Below are 21965 nucleotides of genomic sequence, written 5' to 3' on the forward strand. Positions count from 1 at the left end.
GTCAGCCTGGACCCTTCCTCCGTCTGTCTGTCTCTGGAGCCCAGTCATCCAGTTCAGTATGGACAGCCATGAGAGACAATATGTCTTCTGACTTAAACGGGGGATGAAAAGTACACAGATCACTCAAGAATGTGTGTATTTCCTCTGGTTGCAGCGCTGATCGTGTCCAAAAAGCAGACCACCAGGGACTATCCCAGTTTAGCTCTTGTATTTAGAGCTACATATTATTAAAGTCCCAAGCCCCAAAATAACATTCTGACAGCTTGAGAATTTTCTTGATTGTTTCGTGCTTTTGGATTTAGCGTGTCAGTCCAAAACAATCTGGCAAGAAGAACAGATTACTCAGAGGGGAATGTTGAGATAGAACGGATACCAAAGCTTTTACTTTTTTATCATCACTTGAGGAATATAAACATGTTTTATAGACTACAGGCTTTTATATGGATTGCATCTCTCTTTTTACCTCAATATAGATATGGCCTAACTGTGCTTTTTGTCTTGTCTTTTTCAATTTTCTTTTCCACATAGATCCCACTAGCTAACTAACTGTCTAATATACATCACTCATTAGCTAGCTAGCTAGCTAGTGTTCTGTTAACATTAGCTATCTGACATAACTAGCTAGCTAATGATTGATGTATATTAGACAGCTAGTTAGCTAGTGTTTTGCTAACATTAGCTATTAGATGTAACTAACTAGCTAATGAACACTAGTTATCTAGCTTTTTTTTTTTTTTTAATATTAGCTAACTTAAAATGACTATATATTTCACTTTTACAGGTTCCCCAGCAACATTGTTTAACCATCTTCAAAATCTGGTTTTCTTTTCAACATAGACAAGACAAGCACATATCCTTGAATATCTGAGTAGAGGAAACAGAAACACAAACAATGTCAATTATGACACTTTATCTTATGAATTTTGACTGAGTTTTTATATTTGTCAAACTTTTCCGAGGAATGTAATTTAAAAAAAAATGGATGCCATCTTTGCGTACTGTATCTAGTTCAACATAATACATCAATGCAAAGAAACAAAACAAAAAAGCATCAGCATAGGTTGTTTGTTCAAACAGCTAAAATAAAGTATACTTCCCTGAAAAGCGACATCTTTTGGTCATTGGAATAATGGCACCCTCTTATTAGCAAACCAGGATGAAACTGTTTTTTTTATACTGCCACAAAAATTAGATAGGGCTGGGTGTACTATGTTTGGGTCAACGATCTGATTTCTTTGGCAGACCAGAAAACATGAGTAATATATGAAGTATATGTTTTGTAAATGTCACATGGTTGTAGAAACTATTAATTCATGTCAAGACTTCTAAGACAGATGTTTTGCCAGCTGTTTCACCTCAAAGACCACCAACATGGTGGCATAAAGGTGTAGTCTATGACTTCACCTGAGTAAAAAAATCCTTGCTGGGAAGATGTGGAGGTGTGTGACCAAATATCTGTCAATGAAAATCATATTTATGGACACTCGCACTCATTCCTCTTCATCCAAGCCAAAATCAGGCATTCAACCTATAGATTAACAACACAACGGAGAGTTACATCAGATCTTGTGCGCTGCTGAATGTTTTTAGCATGTGTTTTAGCCTGTGTTTGGCTGCTGAATGGGCCCGATGGACCCATTGCTTAAGAGCCCAGGGAAGGACAAGGCATTGATGTCAACTCACTGAGAAAATACGCCGCTCAGGGGATGAGTTACAATGACGAGAATTCAAGAGTTATTTGCCAAAAAAGGAAATATGCCCTTCGTGAGGAGTGATGGATGTTGTTTTAAAAGAAACAGCACAACTACAAAGCAGATTATGGGCTAGTAGTCAGATTAGGATTCCTCTTAAATTCTTTGTTTGGTGATTCAAAGAATTTAATGAAGTCTTGGACAGAAGCAGTTTCTCCGACCTGCTGTCAGCTCATTGATTTGTTGATGTTAAATCATCAGGGTGCTCCAGAAATGATAGCCAGTGGGGCCAATTTTGCATATTTCAGGATTTGGCTAAGTAGAGTCAGGATTTTGTTGTCAAAGGAGCACTCAGGAGGGAAGGGGGAGGGTCTTCATGTAACAGTTCATCTTTAAAAGCTGCGGAGCAGTCCCAGTTGCATGCTCCCAGGGCATGGAAATGATGAAGAGGCTGAGTCCCCCCCATCTCAGGAGGCTTGCATGTTTCTACTGGCCTACAGAATATCCCACATTTTCCTCTCAGCTTTCCAACAGTTTCAGTAATCCAAAAACACAATGAGTAAGGGAAGTAACTGATAAAATCACTTAAATGAAGCTCTAATTTCAGTTCCTTGGCCTCAAAAGGAGCAACATATATTGCTATGATGCAGATCAGTGACAGGACAGTGTAACTGAATAGTCATGTGAGAGAAATGAAAAAGACTGGGTTGACCAACAAAGAAAATTTAATCTAGTTCTAATCAGATTTTGCAAAACTGAGTAAAGTGAGTAGAATTGCTGAAAGAGGCCTAGTAAATTTAAAAAAGGGATGAAAACCATTAACTTTAAACTGCTCTGCTTCTAACTGAAGCACTGATGTGCTAAAAGATTAAAACGTTATATTGTTTGCTAGCTTGCTGAAAAGAAAGAAACAAATAAAAACCCTGTTATATTCTTTGCAGGTTACCTAAAGGTTAATATGTTATAATGTTGCTAAAAATGTAAAAACAAAACAGCAGCTAGCTAGCTACAAAGTTTACAAACAAACAAACCAAAAAACCTGTCATATTGTTTGCAGGTTAGTTAAAGGTTAACAAAATGTTACAACAAAATGTTACAATGTAGCTAAAAAGTAAAAAGAAAAACAAGCCACAACATTTACAAAATATGAACCAACATTGTTTGCTAGATAGCTAAAATTAATCAAATGAATTATTTTGCATTATCAAGCCCCCCCAAAAAAATGCAGCTATTTTGAAAATTAAACCTCCTCAAGTGTTAATTTAAAGTCAATACTGGATCACAGTTTTAAATGGAGTTTAAAGTTATGGTGCAGCAGAGTTAAATTTAATCTAGGTTTAGAGTGAAGAAGCTAAACTGAGGTTAAAAAAATGTAATCTTTTTTTTAATTTTAAGCTTGTTTAAAAGTTTGATCCCACATAAAGAAACATTAAACCATGTTATAATTGGGTTTAAAAATGAATCATTGCTACAAGGCAGTCAAACTGTGCTGCACAGCAGGCTGACAGAGCTGCAGAGTCTGGCCCGCTGGGTTTTAGTAGGATTGGAAAAGCAGATGAAAAATGAAGGGAAAGATCTTGTAGGGAGACCAACTTGGAAGGAGGAAGAACCTGCTTGGCTCTCTGGTGGTGCTGACTTCCAGTTCGCCAGACATCAGACTGCTCGGTGTGGAGGAGAGCCAGTCCATTACCACTGAATACCAAAACAACTGCTGAGAGAGGAAATCCTTTATTCTTTTTAAATGAGCGTAAATAAATTTTGACATAAAACATGTTTGTGTGAGCCCTAACTCTGCGTGATCATAAACAGGCCTGAAACGTTTTGAGATATTAGACTAGATTTATTGGATGGATTGCCATTAAATTTGATGCACATGTGCATGGTGCATAGAGGATGAATCCTAATGATTTGTGGTCCCAGTGATTTCATCAAGCGCCCCATGTAGGTTAATATTTGTGCTTTTGAGTGAAATATCTCCCATGTCTCCATGTCCCCCTAAAGATGGATTCTAATTTTTTTCTTCATCTATCACCATCAATCAGTTTTAATTTAAATTTTTCCCAATATTTTGTTTTTTTGACCAAATGCTATAATGTTTGGTGCTAATTAGCAAACACTCGCACTCACTAAAGATGGTATTATTGTGGTAAGCATTTTTTCCCATGACTATTCTGCAAAGTCCCGTCCTATTGTCCTATTGTAATGCTGGACTTGGAAAAGTGGTCTGAGAAAACTAGACTTCTGCTCCTCCTTAACCAATCACAATTTTAGAATAAAATACATACAACATGCAACTGTCTCCTAAACAGCAATAATTGTAAAGAAGACGTTTCTTTATGCAGCTCAAACCAGGAGAAAAGAAAGTTTATCAACATGATGATGTTTCTCTGCATAGCCTGGTTTAGCCTCTGGCCTCGTCTCCATATACTAATGGAGTGGAACATTTTCTCCTAATCTTGTTTTTAGCTCAGTGCAGTGATGTGTATGGGCTTTATCTCCTCCCTACTGGCCCTGTCAAAACTTAATGGACGCACATGCACAGAATCACATGGACCTGCACACACACACACACACACACGCACACACATGCATGCACGCCCTGTAAAGATTAACCTATTATTCTTACATACAAAAGGCACTCCTCAATAAAAATTAATCATTCAACCCGAACCACGAAAACAGGGAGTGTGTTTTGGCGTGAAGAGAAACCTACTTTCACTCTATTTGTTGCAGCGAGTGCGCTCAGATCCTCTCATGCATGTGCGAACCTCCCCAACACTTGTGCCAAAGGTAGCTGTCATCACACAGCCCTTTGTCTCTGCACAGACTCCACTGTCAGCAGTTTTTGTTGAGACGTGCTCTGATTGTATGCAGATGATCTATGACGACCTACTGTGCTTCCTTTTCTCTCATCGCACTACTGAAAGACAATGAAAAATAAATACACCAGGGGTTGTTTAACCAAAGACACTAAATTTTAGAAGGAAATATTGCACTTTTAACTCCACCACATTTATTTAACAGTTATTACTTACTTTTCAGATTTAAATGTACATCCAAAACTTGATTAGCTTATAAAATATGTTGCATTATTATTGATTGAACTGCCCAATAATATATAAAACGGTCAGCCTCCCCTCCATCAGGAAGATTAAAATGCTGCTACACTGTTTTTATGGTTTGTACATTTTTATGTTTCTGAATTGGTACCAGAACCAGGCCTGATAGCTAAAAAAAATAACAAAACATTACATTGTTTGCTAGCTAATTAAAACATTAGTCAGCCAAGTTAAACCTCCTCAAGTTTAAGTTCAAAGTGAAAACTGTATCACATTTTAAATTGGAGTTTAAAGTTTTGGTGCAATAGAATTTTTACTGATGATACTTTACTTTTACTTGAGTAAATGTTTGAATGCAGGACTTTTACTTGCACTCTGAATAATATCAAGCCTAATCACCCTTAAACAATATCCAAATATATATGTATATATATCATATAGTATTTATTCTGACAGTTATTGCAATTGCAATATGACGATTTCAGTGGAAACAGTAATTTTCTTATTTCGTTTAAACTGTGTGTGTGTGTGTGTGTGTGTGTGTGTGTGTGTGTGTGTGTGTGTGTGTGTGTGTGTGTGTATAAAATGACGATGGGATTGCTGAGGGCTAGAAAGCTTGTTTACTTCTGTCTGGAGAATATGGCTCAATAATATTTTGATTAATTGTTCAGCCCTAATAAAATACAGCTTTAAAATGAGGCTGATAAGGAAGACTGTTCCATCTACACTTTAGATCGTGTAATATTTGCCAAAATTGAATTATGATTCCAGGTTCAGACATGTCTCTGCCAACAGGAAAAAATAAATCAGAACTCTATTAGCAAACTGGGCTTTCTCGTTTTAGATCTTTTGTTTATTCCATCACTTTTCCTAGAAAGGATCAACTACAGTTTTGGTTTTGTGCACGAGTATGTTGTGTGTAGTTTACCTATTTCTTTCATCATTTCTATTCGTCTGAAGAATAGTCCCAAAACTGACCTCAATCTGGATAGATACTTGTAAACAGAATGCAAACCAACTGGACCGATAACATGTGCATCTAATTATGGACTCATTATCATTCGGGCCTGAATGGACACATGAAGCCATTAAAGACATGAGTCATGCTCTTCAGGACTGGGCAACATGTTGAGACTGTTGAGAGGTGGCCCCGTTCTTTGACAAAGAAACCTTGATTTTCCCGTAAGTGCTCTGTCCTTCCCGCTTGGTTCAAACTAATTTACACACATGCAGACACACCACTACTTTCAGTTAGAGCAGGGAAATCCACTCATGCATCAACATGAACTGTATCGCTCTGGGGGAAAAAAGTAGAGAAAGTAAAGGAACGAAAGCAACATGCCAAAAAATGAAAGAAGGCTAATTTAAAATTAACCAGAGGTCTGTTGCACAATAAAAACTAATTTCTGGTTAGTACATACAAGTTTATATATGAGTATATTTAGTATGGAGATGGTTGCTTACCAAATTAAAAGTATAAAAGAGGGTTGAAACCATTAGCTTTGGTCTGCTCAAAGTCCTCAACAAAACATGACATTATTTGTTAGCTACCAAAAAAAAAGTTACATTGTTTGCCAACTAGATAAAAAGTAATAAATGTTACATTGTTTATTAGCTAGCTAAAAGGTAAATAAAACCTTACATTGTTTGTTAGCTGGATAAATAAATTAACAAAACATTAACTCTAGCTAGAGCTAGTTAGTTTAAGTTAAACCTCCTCAAGTGTAAGTTTAATACTGGATCCCAGTTTAAACTACTGGTGCAACAGCAGTAAATTTAATCTAGGTTTTAAATTAAAATAAAAAAAATAAAAGAGAGGTTTAAATGTAATCTTTCTTAATTGTCTTAGTTTTAAAGTTTGGTGCAACATAATTGAAAGTTAAACCATGATTTAATCAGGTTCAAAAATGAATCCTTGTTGGTTTAACCCAGCCAAATGGAATCATTAGAAGACGGAGCGGAAAGAAATTAATAAACATAAACATCAGGGTGAAGGAGTGCAGCTAATCTCTCTCTCCTCATCAGCGCTTGTTATAGAGTCATTAGCAGGGCTTTCAGACCGTGACGCTTACAACCTCCCTGAAGGGCAGACTCACACATTTACATGCACAAACCTCCACAGCCTGAAAGCCGCATGAGCCTCACTCAACATTTCAGTTCCCAAAGACGTCTTATTTGACCCGTGCCGCCTGAAATCACATGAAAACATTTCTTAATTCAGATGGAAGTCGCTGCCAAACAGGAGGCAAACAAAGGGGAAAGAAACAATTTCCCCTTTTGCCCCAGAGGAACTGTTGATTTAATTGTTTCTTATTAGATGTCTTGATGTGGATGTACTGTATATGTCTGTGCACGTGTGCTCAGTAGAAACTCTTCACTGAGACCGTGCTTTGTTGTTACATAAGGAGTTGTGTTTCAGCTGCCTGTGCCAAAACATTTGCGATTTCAGAATGGTCATATAACATCCACAGTGTGTTTTTCTTTCATTTTCTTTGTCAGTCTACCAGTCACAATAAGACAAATATACCGTGTCAGCCAAGACCAGTTACACTGCAGGACTGAAAGCACTGTTTAGAGAAATGTGCACCAAATCCACAAATGCTGGAAATACTAAAATATGTACAAAAGAGTAAACAGACAAGCTGCAAGGAAACAAACAAAAAAAGCCTTAAAAAAAATAAGAAACACATGCAGGGAGAAACAGACCACAGAATGAGTTGACACTGCATTTGAGAGGTGCAGAGAGAGTGATGGCTCACCAGAGGAAAACCAGCATGAATGAACCACGTGCAGAAATTTCCCAAGAGGGCAATAAAAAATAAACAGAAATAATGATGTTTCTGTGAACTTGCAGGAGCAGGTGGATATCATCAAAGAGCAAAATCAATAATAATGGTACAGTCTTCATATAATGTAATTATCACTTATCGTTACTGCAAAATAAATTTTGGCCTCACCGCCCCACAGTTTGGCTGTGATACACTCATGAATGTACATTTATTAAAGGCCAAAGTGGCATAAACATGACTTAATTCCAGGCCTGCAGTATATACGTTGTAAAGGAATAGTTGTCGTCTTAATGTCTCACACAGAGTGAAATGTTAGAAATAAGTATAAAAGCATCAAGCAAGACAGTTACATTTTTGTCTTGTGCTGTGATTATCCCTGAAGGCCACACTCATATTGCAACACTGATCACAGAATTTTAATTCAGCACTCTTTTGACCTGTGGACGCTCTGTGAATGGGGGTGCCAGCAATTTTAGAGATGCGGTTTATGTTAAGAACATTCTGTTCCATTTCTCAATATACATCAGGGAAAACACAGGCTGCATTGTACAACTGCAGCTGATGAAGAAGAGTAACATCCTGCAGAGATATGGGCATTGTTGCTAAATTGCAGTAAAATTTAACTTTTCAATCTCTTGATGCAGTGTAACATGCTCATATCTACCTGTGGTAATCCTTTTGTTTTAATGTTCTGTAGGTGCGTAGCCAGGGTGTCACAGAGGAGCTGAAGTGTCTGAGTTTACTGAATGCTCTGGATAAAGACCAGGACATCCCCGACCAGCTGGCCCAACTCTTTGGAGAGCCGTGCATCAAACTGGCCGAAGGCATCAAAGCATACATCTCCAAGGTAAGAAAAAAAAACTTCTTTATTGACAGTCAGAATCAGTGCAGTACACGAACACTGTCATTTGAATATTTTTTTTGTTTTGGAAATAGGAAAACCTATTTTATTGGTAATGATAGTTGACTATACTTAGTGCTTCACCTGCAGTAAAGAGAGAAGCAGCTAAGCAATGAACTTCTGTGGATAGGGTCCACCTGCAAAAATCGATATTGTTTTCAGTGTAAGCTATATTCAGAATATTGTCACCTCTCTACCTTTATATAAAAAAAGTTACATTGTTTGCTAGCTAGCAAAAAAAAATAAACTGATTAAAATCAGTTTAGCTGATGGCAAGATGGATTTTCTAAATGGAAAAGCAGCAAAAAATGCACAAACAATCAGATCATGGGAGGCTATATCTTACGGAAAATAGCAGGAAAACAATATTAGGAAAAATGTAAATTAAATGCACCCTCTGAATTATCTACCATATATCTCATCAAAGCCAACTGATAAATCCAGACAATAATTTTGAATCCCTAAATTTCACATTTTGGATTTAAATCCAAAATGGAGTGTGTGCCTGCGGCTCTGCTGACCCTGGGTTAAACACCAGATGGAGGCTGGTTTTAGTGTGAAGGAATCTGCCCAGTTACAGTGAGCTGAGAAACATCTGTGGGGACTGATGCAGAACTGAACTTTCTGGGTGTGACTAATTGGGTGTTATTTGTCATTGTAATGGAGAAGCCTTCAGCTGGGGAGCAACGCTCATCGAATACAGTTTACCTCTGACATGCGGTAATAAATGGACAGAATTATTGAGTGATGAGTTTCAGGTCCCTGACTAGATTATGCGAGCGGCTGTTGTGGGAGGTTTTTGGACTAAACAGTTTCAAGGAATCCATTGGTGGCTTGCACAATCATTTATTATTATCAACAGCAGATGCACTGTTTTTAATAATAATTTCAATAATGTTATCTCCCCCAATATTAACTTCATGGCTTATTTCATCTACTCATCAGCTAATTTCTCACCCTGAACTTTAGTGTTCCCTTGAAACAACACTTAATAAGACAGCGAATATCAGTCATATAAATGTATGCTTGTTATGGAAACTGTAATACATTGTTTGATGGATTGAGTGGAAGAGAACTGTTAGTGGTATTGGGGAAATCAGAGAGCTACATTTTTCTTGGTTTGCATCTGACACTGCTGACGCTGCACCTCAGCTTGCTGCTCAATGTTTTTTTGTAAGTTAAGTAGGGATGTACTCGACTCATAACTTTGTCTGTCGAAACAGATTTTACTGTATACAATGGGTTGGACCAACAAAGATTAATTGAATTTGACATTGGTTCTAACAAAAATGATTACATTCAGATTTAAAATTAGAGTTCATTAATGTAAACCAAAATTGGATCATAGTGTAAATTGGAGTTTAAAGTTTTGGTGCAACAGAACTGAATTTGATCCCTGTTCAGAGTAAAAGCTAAACTGATTGGTGGTTAATGGAGGTAGTAATGGTGCAGAGATGAGTTAAAGCATTTGTGGCTCTGTGGCCGAGTCTGACTTTTGTCAAGTGAAAGTATAAACACGACTTTCTGATTCAGGACATCAACAAGAACTAGTGCACCTGGTGAGCCTTATTTTTTTCTATTATTGTTAACATAATGTCAGAATTGAGAGCATAAACACATCTGAGTCTGTTTTGCTACGAGTTTATACTTATGTGCTCTAACCTGTGAATACACGAGTCTGTACTTGAGAGTTTTGTGCCCTGGGCTGTTTTCAGGCGCCTGTTAGCATGAAAACACAGATTAGCAAACACACTCCTGGCTGTGTGTGCATGCGTTTGCATGCTGTTGGACTGGGTCTGTTTGGCTTTTATTGGCCTTACCTGTAAAACTCATGGTTAGTGAACCTGTGCCAGACAGTTAAACACTGACTGAGGTTTGCTGACTGAGATCTGGCACTGAATCAGTACTGTTTAAATAAAAGTGGGTGGAACGTTACAGATGAGTGGGTGGATGATGGCAAACACAAGTCAAGTGTTACAGTAAATGCGCCTTGACTCACTCCTATCTTTGATAAGTGCACTCTAAGCTTGCAATATGCCCTCCAGTATGTCAGTGAAATCTCAGCAGTCAACTGTTTGTAAGGAAAGTCTTTTTGGCTATAATTTATTAACAGATTTATGGGCATTTATCCACAATGGACACCTCAGATAATATCTTCATTAAGTGTCTATCATAAATATGATCTTTTTGAGACCCATGATCAAGACCATAGTGTTTCAAGACCATAGTGTTTCAAGACCAAGGCAAGACCAGGACTTTGACAAAATTGTGGAACTTTGTCTTGGACCAAGACTAAGGCAGGGCGAAGCAGAGACAAGACCAAGACCAAGGCAGTGCGAGGCCGAGTTGACACCAAGAGTGAGGCAGTGAGAGGCAGAGTCAAGACCAGGACTAAGGCAGGGCAAGACCAAATCAAGGCAGGGCAAGACCAAGGCAGGAAGAGAGCAGGTTGAGACCAAGTGCTGTCAGAGTTCTAGCTCACACACCGAGGGAGTAGTCCAGTGATATGTAGCATTTATTTCAGATCTCACATTAGCTAATGTTGATGTAACATAACTCGCTGCATAGCTGTATGTTTATCACAAGCATTAACATAACATTTCTAAGTGCAGATAAAAGTCTCAAACATATCCATGAGATTGGTGTTGCAGAATATACACACTGTTGTGTGTTTTCTTTTTGACACTGTTTTGCAGATGGAATCTTTTTGGTTTAGGTAGACAACTTTTACTACAGAGGATCTGCTGCATTTGAAGCAGGAAGTTTTCCATCCAATCACAGAAGTGATTAGGGTTAGGCAGTATCTACCAAATTGGCATAAGATCATGTGATATTTTTATGTTAAATTAAAACATGCTTTCACAGAGCAACAATGGTATGACTAAATTATCTGTTTTTCCTTTAGTAAATCAGGTGCAAGGTGGAGTCAGGTGCATGTTACGATGGTAGAGGGCTCAGTGGTCGGTGGATGTCAGCCATCTGTGACTGATGTTGGCATCTGCTCAATCTCAGTAATGATGTTAACATATAAATCAGACAATGGACAGACAATTTAGTGATATCCCCCCAGTTGTGGTCTTGACCAGTCTTGAAATAAAATCTGTCTTTGTCTGAAACCAAGACAAGAATGAGTGAAAATGTGAAAAAAAAAAAAAAAAAACTTCAGAAAGTGGTCATGAGACCGGTCTCAAGACCAAGACTGAGATCTCAAATACTGCAACACAGCCACTGCTGCAGCTCCAACTGCTGTTTGCCCAAATAAACAGACTAAATTACAATAACTAACTTCCTGTTTTTAGAAAACCAGCATGCACCTGCCCTTTTGACCTCATATTTGCCTCTCCCTCTATAAGTTGTTGCCAAATTTAGGTTAGCTGGTCTGGGGCAGCTGTAGCTCAGGTGTGCGCTCAACACTTCTGCCCCAGGGCGCCTCTCCATCTGTTTCAACTGAGTTCAGCATTATAAACACCTGGTATTACTTGGCATTGATAAGTGGGATCTGATCAAACAGACTTTACTATCTTTGTTTTGCAGACAGACAGGAATTTATGTCCCATGTTGCATATAAATGTGTGTTTCTACACAGAAAAACACAATCCACTATCATAGCTCTTGAATATATAGATTCATCTGGGCCAAAACTGGAAGTCACATGGCTTAAAAAATGCTTTTAGATATAAACATACACTCATTAAACCAGTGACATTATTACTACTCATAAACTCTTGCAGTAAGTAAACAGATCGCGACTGATACGTGTTCAGACCAGACTCTCCTCAGTGTGTATGTTGAATCAGCATGAAATACCAGTGACTCTGGGAAGCTGTTGTTCAAGAATCCCCCCGTCACACTCTCACACACCCCCACACACATGCAGTCATTCACAAGACCACTGAGTCGCTCCATTGATATAAGTCATCATCTGGTAGACATAGCCAAGAGGACTTTTCCCACTTTAGTCTGAATGTCTGGACGCTTGCAGCAGTATATCTTCAACCCCGTCATTTCCTACCGCCTGCGCACAAACACACACATACACACACACACGCAAACCACCGTCTGTCTTTGTTTAAGCCTCTCTTGTCCTTTTTTTCTTAAGATCTCTCTTTCTGGCTTACTTTATCTCCAAATCTGCTTTTTTTTCACTTTACCTCTCACCTCTTTACCCTAACGCCTCTCTCTGCTCTACTTGTATGATACAATCGGAGAGCGCTGCTCCATGCCCCTGTGGTCCTCAGTGGACGGGAACAGGAATGTCTAGTTTTTCCTCCAGTGTAAATGGGCAACACATCCAAACAAATTTACATCCAATTATTCTTTTTCAAACATTCACACATGCAGACACACGAATCACCAAGCTAACCAAAATCCCATTCATTCCCATGTCAGAACCCAGTGTGTTTTTCTCCATTTCTTCCAACATTTGCGTTTTAACCTGGAGCAACACAGCTGTGCTCTTTTCATGATTACTCCAAAGCTAATTTTCTTGAAGAAAATGAGTTGTGTTTTTTGTCAGCGTGCGTCACTGGACAAAGGTTTTCAAAAAAGGGGTTGTAGAGTTAAAAAGGCCAAAATTGTGGTTAGATTGAGCTGGCAGACCAAGGAGGCGCCATCTCCTTCCCTATAAAATGCTTCAGCGAGAGTACTGAAGATCCAGATTTTAAACTGTGGCAACAATCTACAGTGTATTGCTTTTTAAAATTTACACAGATGAATACTGAGGCTGGAAGGCAATAATACAGCTTGAATTACACAAGTTTTATAATGTTTCAACTTTTTTGTAACCTCTGTAGCAATCAGGGCCGTCTTGCCCTCTGTACTCTTTTTTCTTTCTTTTTTTTTTGTGAATTTCCATTTATCAGACAAATATGGAGGTGACTCAAACCAAAACCTAAACTAGAGAGTAGACAGACTGTTACTAGAATTTTTGTCTTTTGAAGACAGGTTTTATTCATCAGATTTCATTTGACTCAATTTCATGGTATCCTGGTGATCGTCAGTAAAGTTTTTTTTTTTTTTTTTTTTTTTTTTACAATTTTTTTTAGTTTTCTAACGTGACAACTTTATGTTTAAGATCTGCCCAGGTTTTGGGACAGAAAACACTTGGTAAAGGTGAGGGAAAGCTCATGGTTAAGGTTAAAATCATTACTTCCACAAGTTCTTTCGTGGGTCTAACCACGACTGCTTAACAGATCCGATTGGCGCCAGTATGCAGTACATCTCAGGGATCTGGAAGGGATCCCAATGATATTGTTCGCCACTGCCGTTAAAAGTCCCCAAACTACTAAAAAGTCAGACCACTAAGAAGCTGGCGAGGCTTACTGTATGTCTTTTTTGAAGCCACTGACCAATGTAGCCACTGATAAGATGCCAGTGGTACATAAGAGTCAGTTGGCAGTTTTTCTTGCTAACCTATTCATTTGCTGAGCCTTGTTGCTCAGATGGTCTGGTTCACTAAACTTGGCTTTTGACTGGCATTCCTTGGCTGCTTCTTTACACTCCCTGGCTGGCATCTGACCATCGTAGGAGAGTGAGTAAGTACACTCAAAGGGATTTACCCTGTTGCTACGCCACCAGAGGAAAGACTGACTTGCTCTGTTTATCCTAAACTAAGCTAACTATCTTCTATTGCCAGTTTTAGTCTCTCATGTAACCATCAGTGTCAATAAAAGATAGCTATCAGCAAAGTTTTAATCAGTTTTGTGATCATCATCTGATCATCTGCCAGTTAATCATCTCTTAATAAAGCCATTCTGATTCTGCTACCTCTGTGACTTTAATGTATGCCAATACATGAACAGTACAAAAACCATAAACCATATACTTAATAATAGACAGAGCCCCAATGACATAATGGATCCAAAATGCAAACTTAAGACAGAGTGGGTGCAGTCCAAATGATTTGCTGAAAACAAACTCAAAATACAAAAATTTATGGAGCAGTCCAAAGGCAAACAAAAGTGAACAAATCCAAAAGTGCAAGCAAAGTCCATGAAATCCAAACAAAAGCACAAAAACTGGCCACTGGGGAGGGAAACACGCAAACTGAACACACAGGGAACTAATCTGAGGTTGGCAAAAGCAATCACTAATCAAAAAAAGGCTGGAAAAAGACACAGACAGGAATTAAAGCTAAAGGAATGAGGGACAACAAGAACTTCAAAATGAAACAGGTAATGCCTTAACTAAAATCCCAAACTATGACTTTGTAAAGCTCACAGTGTGGTGGCTCTGGCCATCTTGGCAGTGCCCGACTCAGCTAGCTCTGTGCTAATCCAACAATGGGCAAAGAGATGTTGCTGAGTCTGCTTAGCGGCTAGCCACCTCTGATGACATCCATCTGTCACTCAAAGCTGGAACACCCTTAATTATTTATTATAACTACTGTAGTTATAATAAGTTAAGATACGTTTTAATATAATTTAAATGGTGAGTAATATAAAAAATCACCCCCTGTATAGCTGTTTTTTGCCAGGCTGTAAACATTTGTTAATTTCTGCTGTAAAGTAGTGCATGTTACTATGAGATCTGTGGGTATTCACTCACTTTTGGAGCATGTCTCAAGTGGCTATTCGGGGAACTGCAGGTTTTAGCACTTTGTGGCTTCAATTTTCAGCCCTGAAGGTTGCCGGAGGGTCACTGGGGTAACAGAAGCAACATTCCCAGGGACAAGTCTGACTAAAGCCACTTGTAAAGGCCTGTTGCTGCAGCTTGTTGGTGTCTGTAAGGCGTCTCAGCTGTTGCAGCTAACAGGTGCTTGGAGGAAGTGCTGATCACGGCTTTTTACTGCAAATCTGCTACTTAAAGCCATTTGATCCAGTGCTCTTTTGCAACAAGTTGGGATGGCTTTGACTTACTGTACTTGAATGGAAACGCTAAGCCCTTGGTGCTGGCTGGATCATGAAACAATGAACCTCATCCGTTCAAGTTCAAAAGAAAAAGAAACAAATGGTATGAAGACTCGTCTCGTGGTGGAAATGTCACTGGGTTTGGACGGAGACATCTGATATCTGACAAATCCAAACTCAAAAATAAGGTTTCAATACCCACATAAATGCAGTAAACCTCAGTGATGAGTTTGAAAAGTCACTCACAAACAATGTCTTTGTGTCTTTTTGCGGCCCGAAGCAGATGCTTGGATTTGTTTCACTGATAATATGTGGCTTGAATGTGCACTCAGCCTCACCCTTCATGTCTGTTATAAGAAACAAAATGGCAAGAGCGACAGAGTGTTCAGAATGAGGTGGCGAGAGAAGAATGCAAAGCTAATAAAAAATAGAGGGTGAATCAGAGTATTATAGCCCATTTGTGGATTGAGTGCATCTTCTGGAAATCATAAAATGTGTTAACTCATATGACGATGATGATGATGTGACAAATATGTGTCTGCAAGAGGATTGAGGAGAAAGATAATGATGGTGATGAGGGTATAGACGGGACTGATCGATGGGAGTCTACTGAAAGACGTCCAGGTCAGAGGTTGGGCTGAATGAAGCCCAACTGAAGGGAGGAATAATGGAAACAGTGTCTGAAACAAAAAAAAACAAGGGAGGAAGGGAGAAGGAAAGAAGCTATTAACAAACCCAGCTGGACCGGAACAAATAAAAAAGAAAGAGATGAGAGACATGGTAGAAAAGAGGGGGAAATAAAAGTGCTATAGGGGAAGAAGAAGAAGGAGGAAGAGGAGGGTTTTAAGGGTTTTAATTATACGAATTTTATGTAGGAAAAAGAAGCCAGTCAAGTAGTGTTTGTTTAAAACTGCCAAATAAACAGTATAAACAAACAATATAAATTAAATACAAAGGAACACACTGAAAGTTTTGCATTTTTCACCTCATAGCTGACAAATTACAACTACACATCACATTATCAGATATTTTCCAAGCCATAAAGGCACAGGTTTTGTTCCCCCTCGCAGACTATGATTTTCAGACCTTTTCATTAAAAGTATGAAAATCTCCAATTCCTAAAAAAGTTGGGATGTTGTGTAAAACGTGAATAAAAACAGAATGCAATGATGCCTAAAAACTTTTCAACTTAGATTCAAGTGAATACAGTACAAAGACAAGAAATTTAATGTCCAAGGTAATTAATGTTATTGTTTTGTAAATATACACTCGTTGACAATTTGATGCCTGCAGCATGTTCCAAAAAAAGTTGGGATGAGAGCATGTTAACCACTGTGATACATCAGCTTTTCTTTTATCAACACTCAGTAAGTGTTTGGGAACTGAGGACACCAATTATTGAAGTTTGATGCTGCACTCAAATGGACTAAACCCAGCTACTTCTGAGGTGCAAAATCAATTAAGAAAGACCCCATATATTTTAAAAAGGTTAGCAATAATCCTCCTGGAGTTTATTTCCTCTTTTTTTGGTCTTGCCCATCTTCCCAGTCTGAAGAATTTGGTTCCTCAGGACTTTGATCTTCCCCTGAGACATATATGAACACATGCAGCGGGCAGTGTCCATTTATGTGTGCACATGTACAGTTAATGTATAGTCTTGTGTGAATGATTTAAGTGTGACGAGCAAAACTAGAAGGTGCTGGAGAAGGGACGAGAGAGATGGGGCGGGAGCCAGGAGAGGACCGGCACAGGGGGGATTTAGGATGGCATGTGCATTAAGCTCAGGTATTCAAGTCTAAGCTTTCAGCCGTAGTTGAGACCAGAGTAACTTTCCTCCACTCTTTCCTCCCTGCTGTTCTCGGTTTAAAACGCAGCACTGCAACATCTGCACCTGCTGAGATAAATTGCGGACACATCAGCTTTCGGCTTCCAGTTGTGGTGATGAATAACGCTCAGATACAGGGTCGGAGTTAGCACATACACGGCAGAAATTCCTATTATCGCTCGCTCAGATGTTCTCTCCTGTGTCTCAGCTTTGGCGTGTTCTTACCCATTACGTTAATTTACAGATCATTACGGTGAATAACGGCTACACTCCTGAATGAAAGGACAGTTTTACTTGTTTCCTTTCTTGTGTTTTTCTAGGTATAACCCTTTATATCGGGTTTTAGGTAGAACTGAAAGGTTCCACCAGGAAACAACAAGGGTTCTCCTATGGGGACAAGCTGAAGAACTTTGTATGGTTCTAATCACCTTTATTTCTGAGAGTGTACTGCAGATAATAGACTGTGTGCAGCAGGCTAGATGCTACAACGGCTGAGCTGCAGGTATTTAGCTCAGGTATTTAGTTTGAAGAATGTTTTTACTTCCTCCAGTTTAGGTCAAAAGGTGAGAACCGGTTTCCCAGCACAGAAAAGGGATTTAACTTTCCTTTTACGGGGGCCGGGCTGAGATGAGGCTTAGGAATTGAAACAGAAACCCACGCCACGCCCGCTTTGAGATCTATGGATTTATTGAGAAACACTCTTCTGCCCTGTAATGACTTGTTTTGTCTGCAGGGAGCTGAGGCTTCTGTCTTAAGAAGGATGGATAAGAGTCAACTGAATGTCATAAAATATAAACATGAGGAAAACTATTGCGTTTTAAAGTTCAGTGGCCTCCGAAACAACAAAACGATTCAACCTCAAGGTCCATTTGGTAGCTGTTCAGGATCATCTCACATGATCCTCATTAGTACAAAAGAGTTTCATAGTTGTCATGGAAATGTACATGTTCACATTTTCATTTTGAGAGCACTTAAACCTTAAATATTCAAACTTCATTGTCATCCTCGGAAACAGAGAAGCAATTAAGCCTCGAGGTCCAGTTCCTGTTCAGGTACTTTTGACCACCACATCATCATTAGCCAACACGGATGAGGAGTCTGTAAAGTACTCTGATAAAAATGAAAATTTGGACATGCATTTCCATGACAAATGGCCAAAATCTACATCTGCTGATGAAGATCATGTGCTATGATAAAAATGCTGTGAACCTTGAGGATATAGAAAGAATATTGTGTGCTTGCCAGCAGCTTCGTGTCTTGGCTCTGTCATGAACTCTTCAGCTGCTTTAGGGAAGCTGCTGTGATTAGTGATACCCAGCCCTGCATGAGCCTATATAGATATCAACATGTGCATAAATCTAAATTTCAAAACAGATTAAAAAGGTGATGATTAACAAATAAAGGTGTTGTTATTAAAAGAATGTGGTCTGAGGAAAAGTCTGCAAAACCACAGTCTTAACTCTTAAGTCCCTTTTCTGGAGCTGTTAACAACCAGTCTTGATCAGCAGATAAAGTTTCCTTGGTTGTCATGCACATGTAGGATATGCATGCAAGCTCATTAGACCCCGAAAAGAGTAGTTTGACAATTTAAGGTTGACTTAACTAGCATTTCCCAGGGCTGTCAACCATATCACATTATCTTCATCAACATCAGCTACTATTCTTAAGTCAAGAATGAACTTTGATGCTTACAGTACAAAATTTCCAAAACTTTTGTTTTTTTTCCTAAATAAAATTTAAAAAAAATAAAAGTCTCTGAATATAAATTTAAAATAAATTGAAAAATTCTTCAGAATGTGAAGAATTCACAATACAGCATGCATAAAATATTTTGTTTCTTCCAAGGCAGCAATAGGGGAAACACTGCTCCAGACACTTATTGCCATCAAAGGTCACTTTCCTTAAAGAAACAAAGCTCGCCTGGCCTTTCTTTGTGTAGCACAGATGTATTGTGGGTGCCATATCTCTAAATCTGCTCCGCGTCAAAGCACTGATGTCATAGCAAATATTTGGCTTTTGACTGCTGATGCAAAACAGCTGTTTTGACATCACAGATTAGGGTGTGGACAGACATGTAGCAGGCTTCAAAGTTCTAGCTTTCAGAAAGGAGCGTGCCATGCAGCGCAGTGTTAAAATTGCTCTTTGAAGCCGAATTAAGCCCTTGAACTCAGTCATGAAGGGAGGCATTTGGAAGTGAAAGGTTTGGTTCAAGGGCATTTTTGTGCCCCAGCAAAATGTGCTTGATTAGTGATGAATTTAAAAAAAGGTGTCAACATCTCAGCCTGATCTTATTTTGAAGTCACAAGATTTTGTTTTCTTTAAATCTTGTCATGTGCATGTCTCTTTTTTTCTGCTATATGAAAGACCTTTGTGTTTTACAAGTCTGTTGGCACACCCAAAATTCAGATGCAGAATGAATTTTTAGTTATGGCATTATTAATATGTTTTTGTCAAACTTTACTGTTTCCCATACATAAATGTTTTGCGGCTGACCATCACAATATCAACATCAGCCGCCACATAATGATTTTCTGCTTTTGGAGCCGCGCGCACCTCCCTTGGCCATGTCTAGAAGGGAACCCTCGATTTGCAAAACACTCACAAGATTTGTATGTCATTGTTGCAATTAAAATTATCACTCTCTTGCAGTCTTTCAGGGGTTTTGGTGTTCCCTTCGAGTATGACCCTCTTTGACTCTCACAAAATGTTGCACACCCAGTTTTTCTGATGCACACCCGCGGACTTTTTTTATGACTACACATGAAGGAGAGTAGCAGTAAATGGATTGTACAGAAATGACCGCGCACACGTCAGAGAAACATTTAACTCCAAAGTCAGAGACACATGACTACAATTAATCCTCTTCACCTTTGAGAATTTTAAAAACTCATGAGTTGAGCATGCAAGGGTTTGACATTCAATTTCTGAAATCAATGATCCCATGCATCAGTCAGGGTCGTCTTTTAACATTAATGAACAATTTGCAATGCTTATTATTAGCTTCATAGCATTGATAAATGGTCACCATTTGACCATTGCTCTCTTGTCTTTCCAAAAACTTTGACACTGGTTTTACTGTGTGATGCACACAAAGATAATAGTGTTTCCCTTGTCTTGTAATTTTTCATAATAGTGGAACTCCTTCAGGGCAGCACACACAGGCTGTGTATGACGTACATCATGACAAGGGTGGTAAATTCACCAAGCACCAGCCAAATGTTATACAATAGTAGTTCAGACAGTAAATAATAATGATTTACTATTATGTAGCCTGTGAATTTTAACTTTTATCAATGTCTTGTAGATAGACACATTTTAAAAAAGTTAATATTCCAGCCTGAAAAGCATCAGAAGTTAAATTGCTTCACAATAAGAGTCCCACTACCAACTCATCAAATACAGCACTTCAAACTATGGCCCTGCATTTACCTCTCCAACATTAGTTTTGCGTGTGAAGGACTCCGTGGTCAAGTTAGCCATATTAAATATGTAACATTCAAGTAGACGGACGGGTAGATGGTCAAAATATAGTTAACTGAACTACTTGGCTAGGTTTAGGAAAATATTGTGGTTTGGTATCAAATAATAGCTTTAACTAATTTACAGAATTTACAAAAACATCTAACTTACATGCGTTACATTGTGTAAGTTATGCAGGAGGGCTGACAGCATGTGGTCAGTTTCGGTGTTTTCATACTACAGAACATCATCTTCTTCTGCTGCTGAATTCCGGTGGTTTTCTTCTTCTTCAAGTGACAAATTCTTGTTAGATGATGTGCCATAGTGTGGAGAGAAGCACCTCTTAATCCATTAGTGTTGGTGGCAGAGGGACAAATGCATTGTTGATGTATTTTATTTTTGAGTGACAGGCTATTGACTGAACATTTACTGGCTCCAAACTAATCGACATGTTGTCAAAGCACCAAAACAAATCATTACGTCGGCCACCAGCCTTCACCAACCTGTATGTCCACATTACTGATGACACGGCTACAAAATGACCAAATGTGTCTGGCTACGCTGAATGCTGAGAAAAACAACTTTGATTTGTTGTGCGTCACACCCGACACACAGTGACAAATATGGGACATCAGTTTCTGGCTCCATGTCACCAGCTTTCTTTGAAAATGACTTGTAGCCTGATGCTTTGTCGCTGGTAGTTTGAACATACCATTAGAGGACAGAGGAGTTGAGTGGAGGACAGAGGAGTTGAGTGGAGGACAGAGGAGTTGAATGGAGGACAGAGGAGTTGAGTGGAGGACAGAGGAGTTGAGTGGATAAAAAGTTTGTTTTTGATTAAAGCTAGGTCAGAGTGAAGTGGACTGTGGATGTTGGTGTAACTACCTCATCATAAAACAAAAGTAGGTCATCTGAATCTCTGGTAACAATAAAAGGATCTACGGAGGACTGACGTAACCTTTTATTTATTTAAGATGATGGACACATGGTCTGGTCTGGGGGGATTTTTCATGCCAAAGCAACAAGTCGCCTTCTGAGCAGCACTTCCTTATCTTATTCTGCTCTACAGTTGGCTATTCAAAAGCAAATGTCAGTCACTGACATGCTGTGTACACACACTCAGACAGGGAGGGGTGGAGGGCCTGCAGTGTTGTTAGTGATTTCCAGCTGATACACAAACACAAAAGACCTCTGTGTCTGGCGTCGACCACCCTCCCTCTCCTCATTCACCCCTCAGGCTGAGTTCTTCCTGTCCAGCGACCCCCGAAAATCCCTCCACCTCTCCATCCTACAGTAAGTTCTTTAGCTTCTTTAGCATCAGCTAGTTGTTTAATAGAAAGGACGAGAAGCTTTGGTGCTGTCACGACATATGTATTAAATGCTAAATGCAAGG

The 21965-nt window shown here is 38.9% G+C and overlaps 1 protein-coding gene across 1 annotated transcript in view; it reads left to right on the forward strand.

Moving 5' to 3' along the window:
- tnfsf10l (TNF superfamily member 10, like) overlaps positions 1-21965 on the forward strand; it is a 72382-nt gene that overhangs the window by 27339 nt on the left and 23078 nt on the right. Inside the window, exon 2 of the mRNA XM_084712276.1 lies at positions 8237-8386. Within this exon, the coding sequence (XP_084568402.1) occupies positions 8237-8386 (150 nt within the window). The remainder of the gene's footprint in view (positions 1-8236; positions 8387-21965) is intronic.

Source organism: Lutjanus erythropterus, chromosome 23 (genome assembly GCF_056507025.1).
Source record: "Lutjanus erythropterus isolate fLutEry1 chromosome 23, fLutEry1.hap2, whole genome shotgun sequence".
Taxonomy (NCBI): domain Eukaryota; kingdom Metazoa; phylum Chordata; class Actinopteri; order Lutjaniformes; family Lutjanidae; genus Lutjanus; species Lutjanus erythropterus.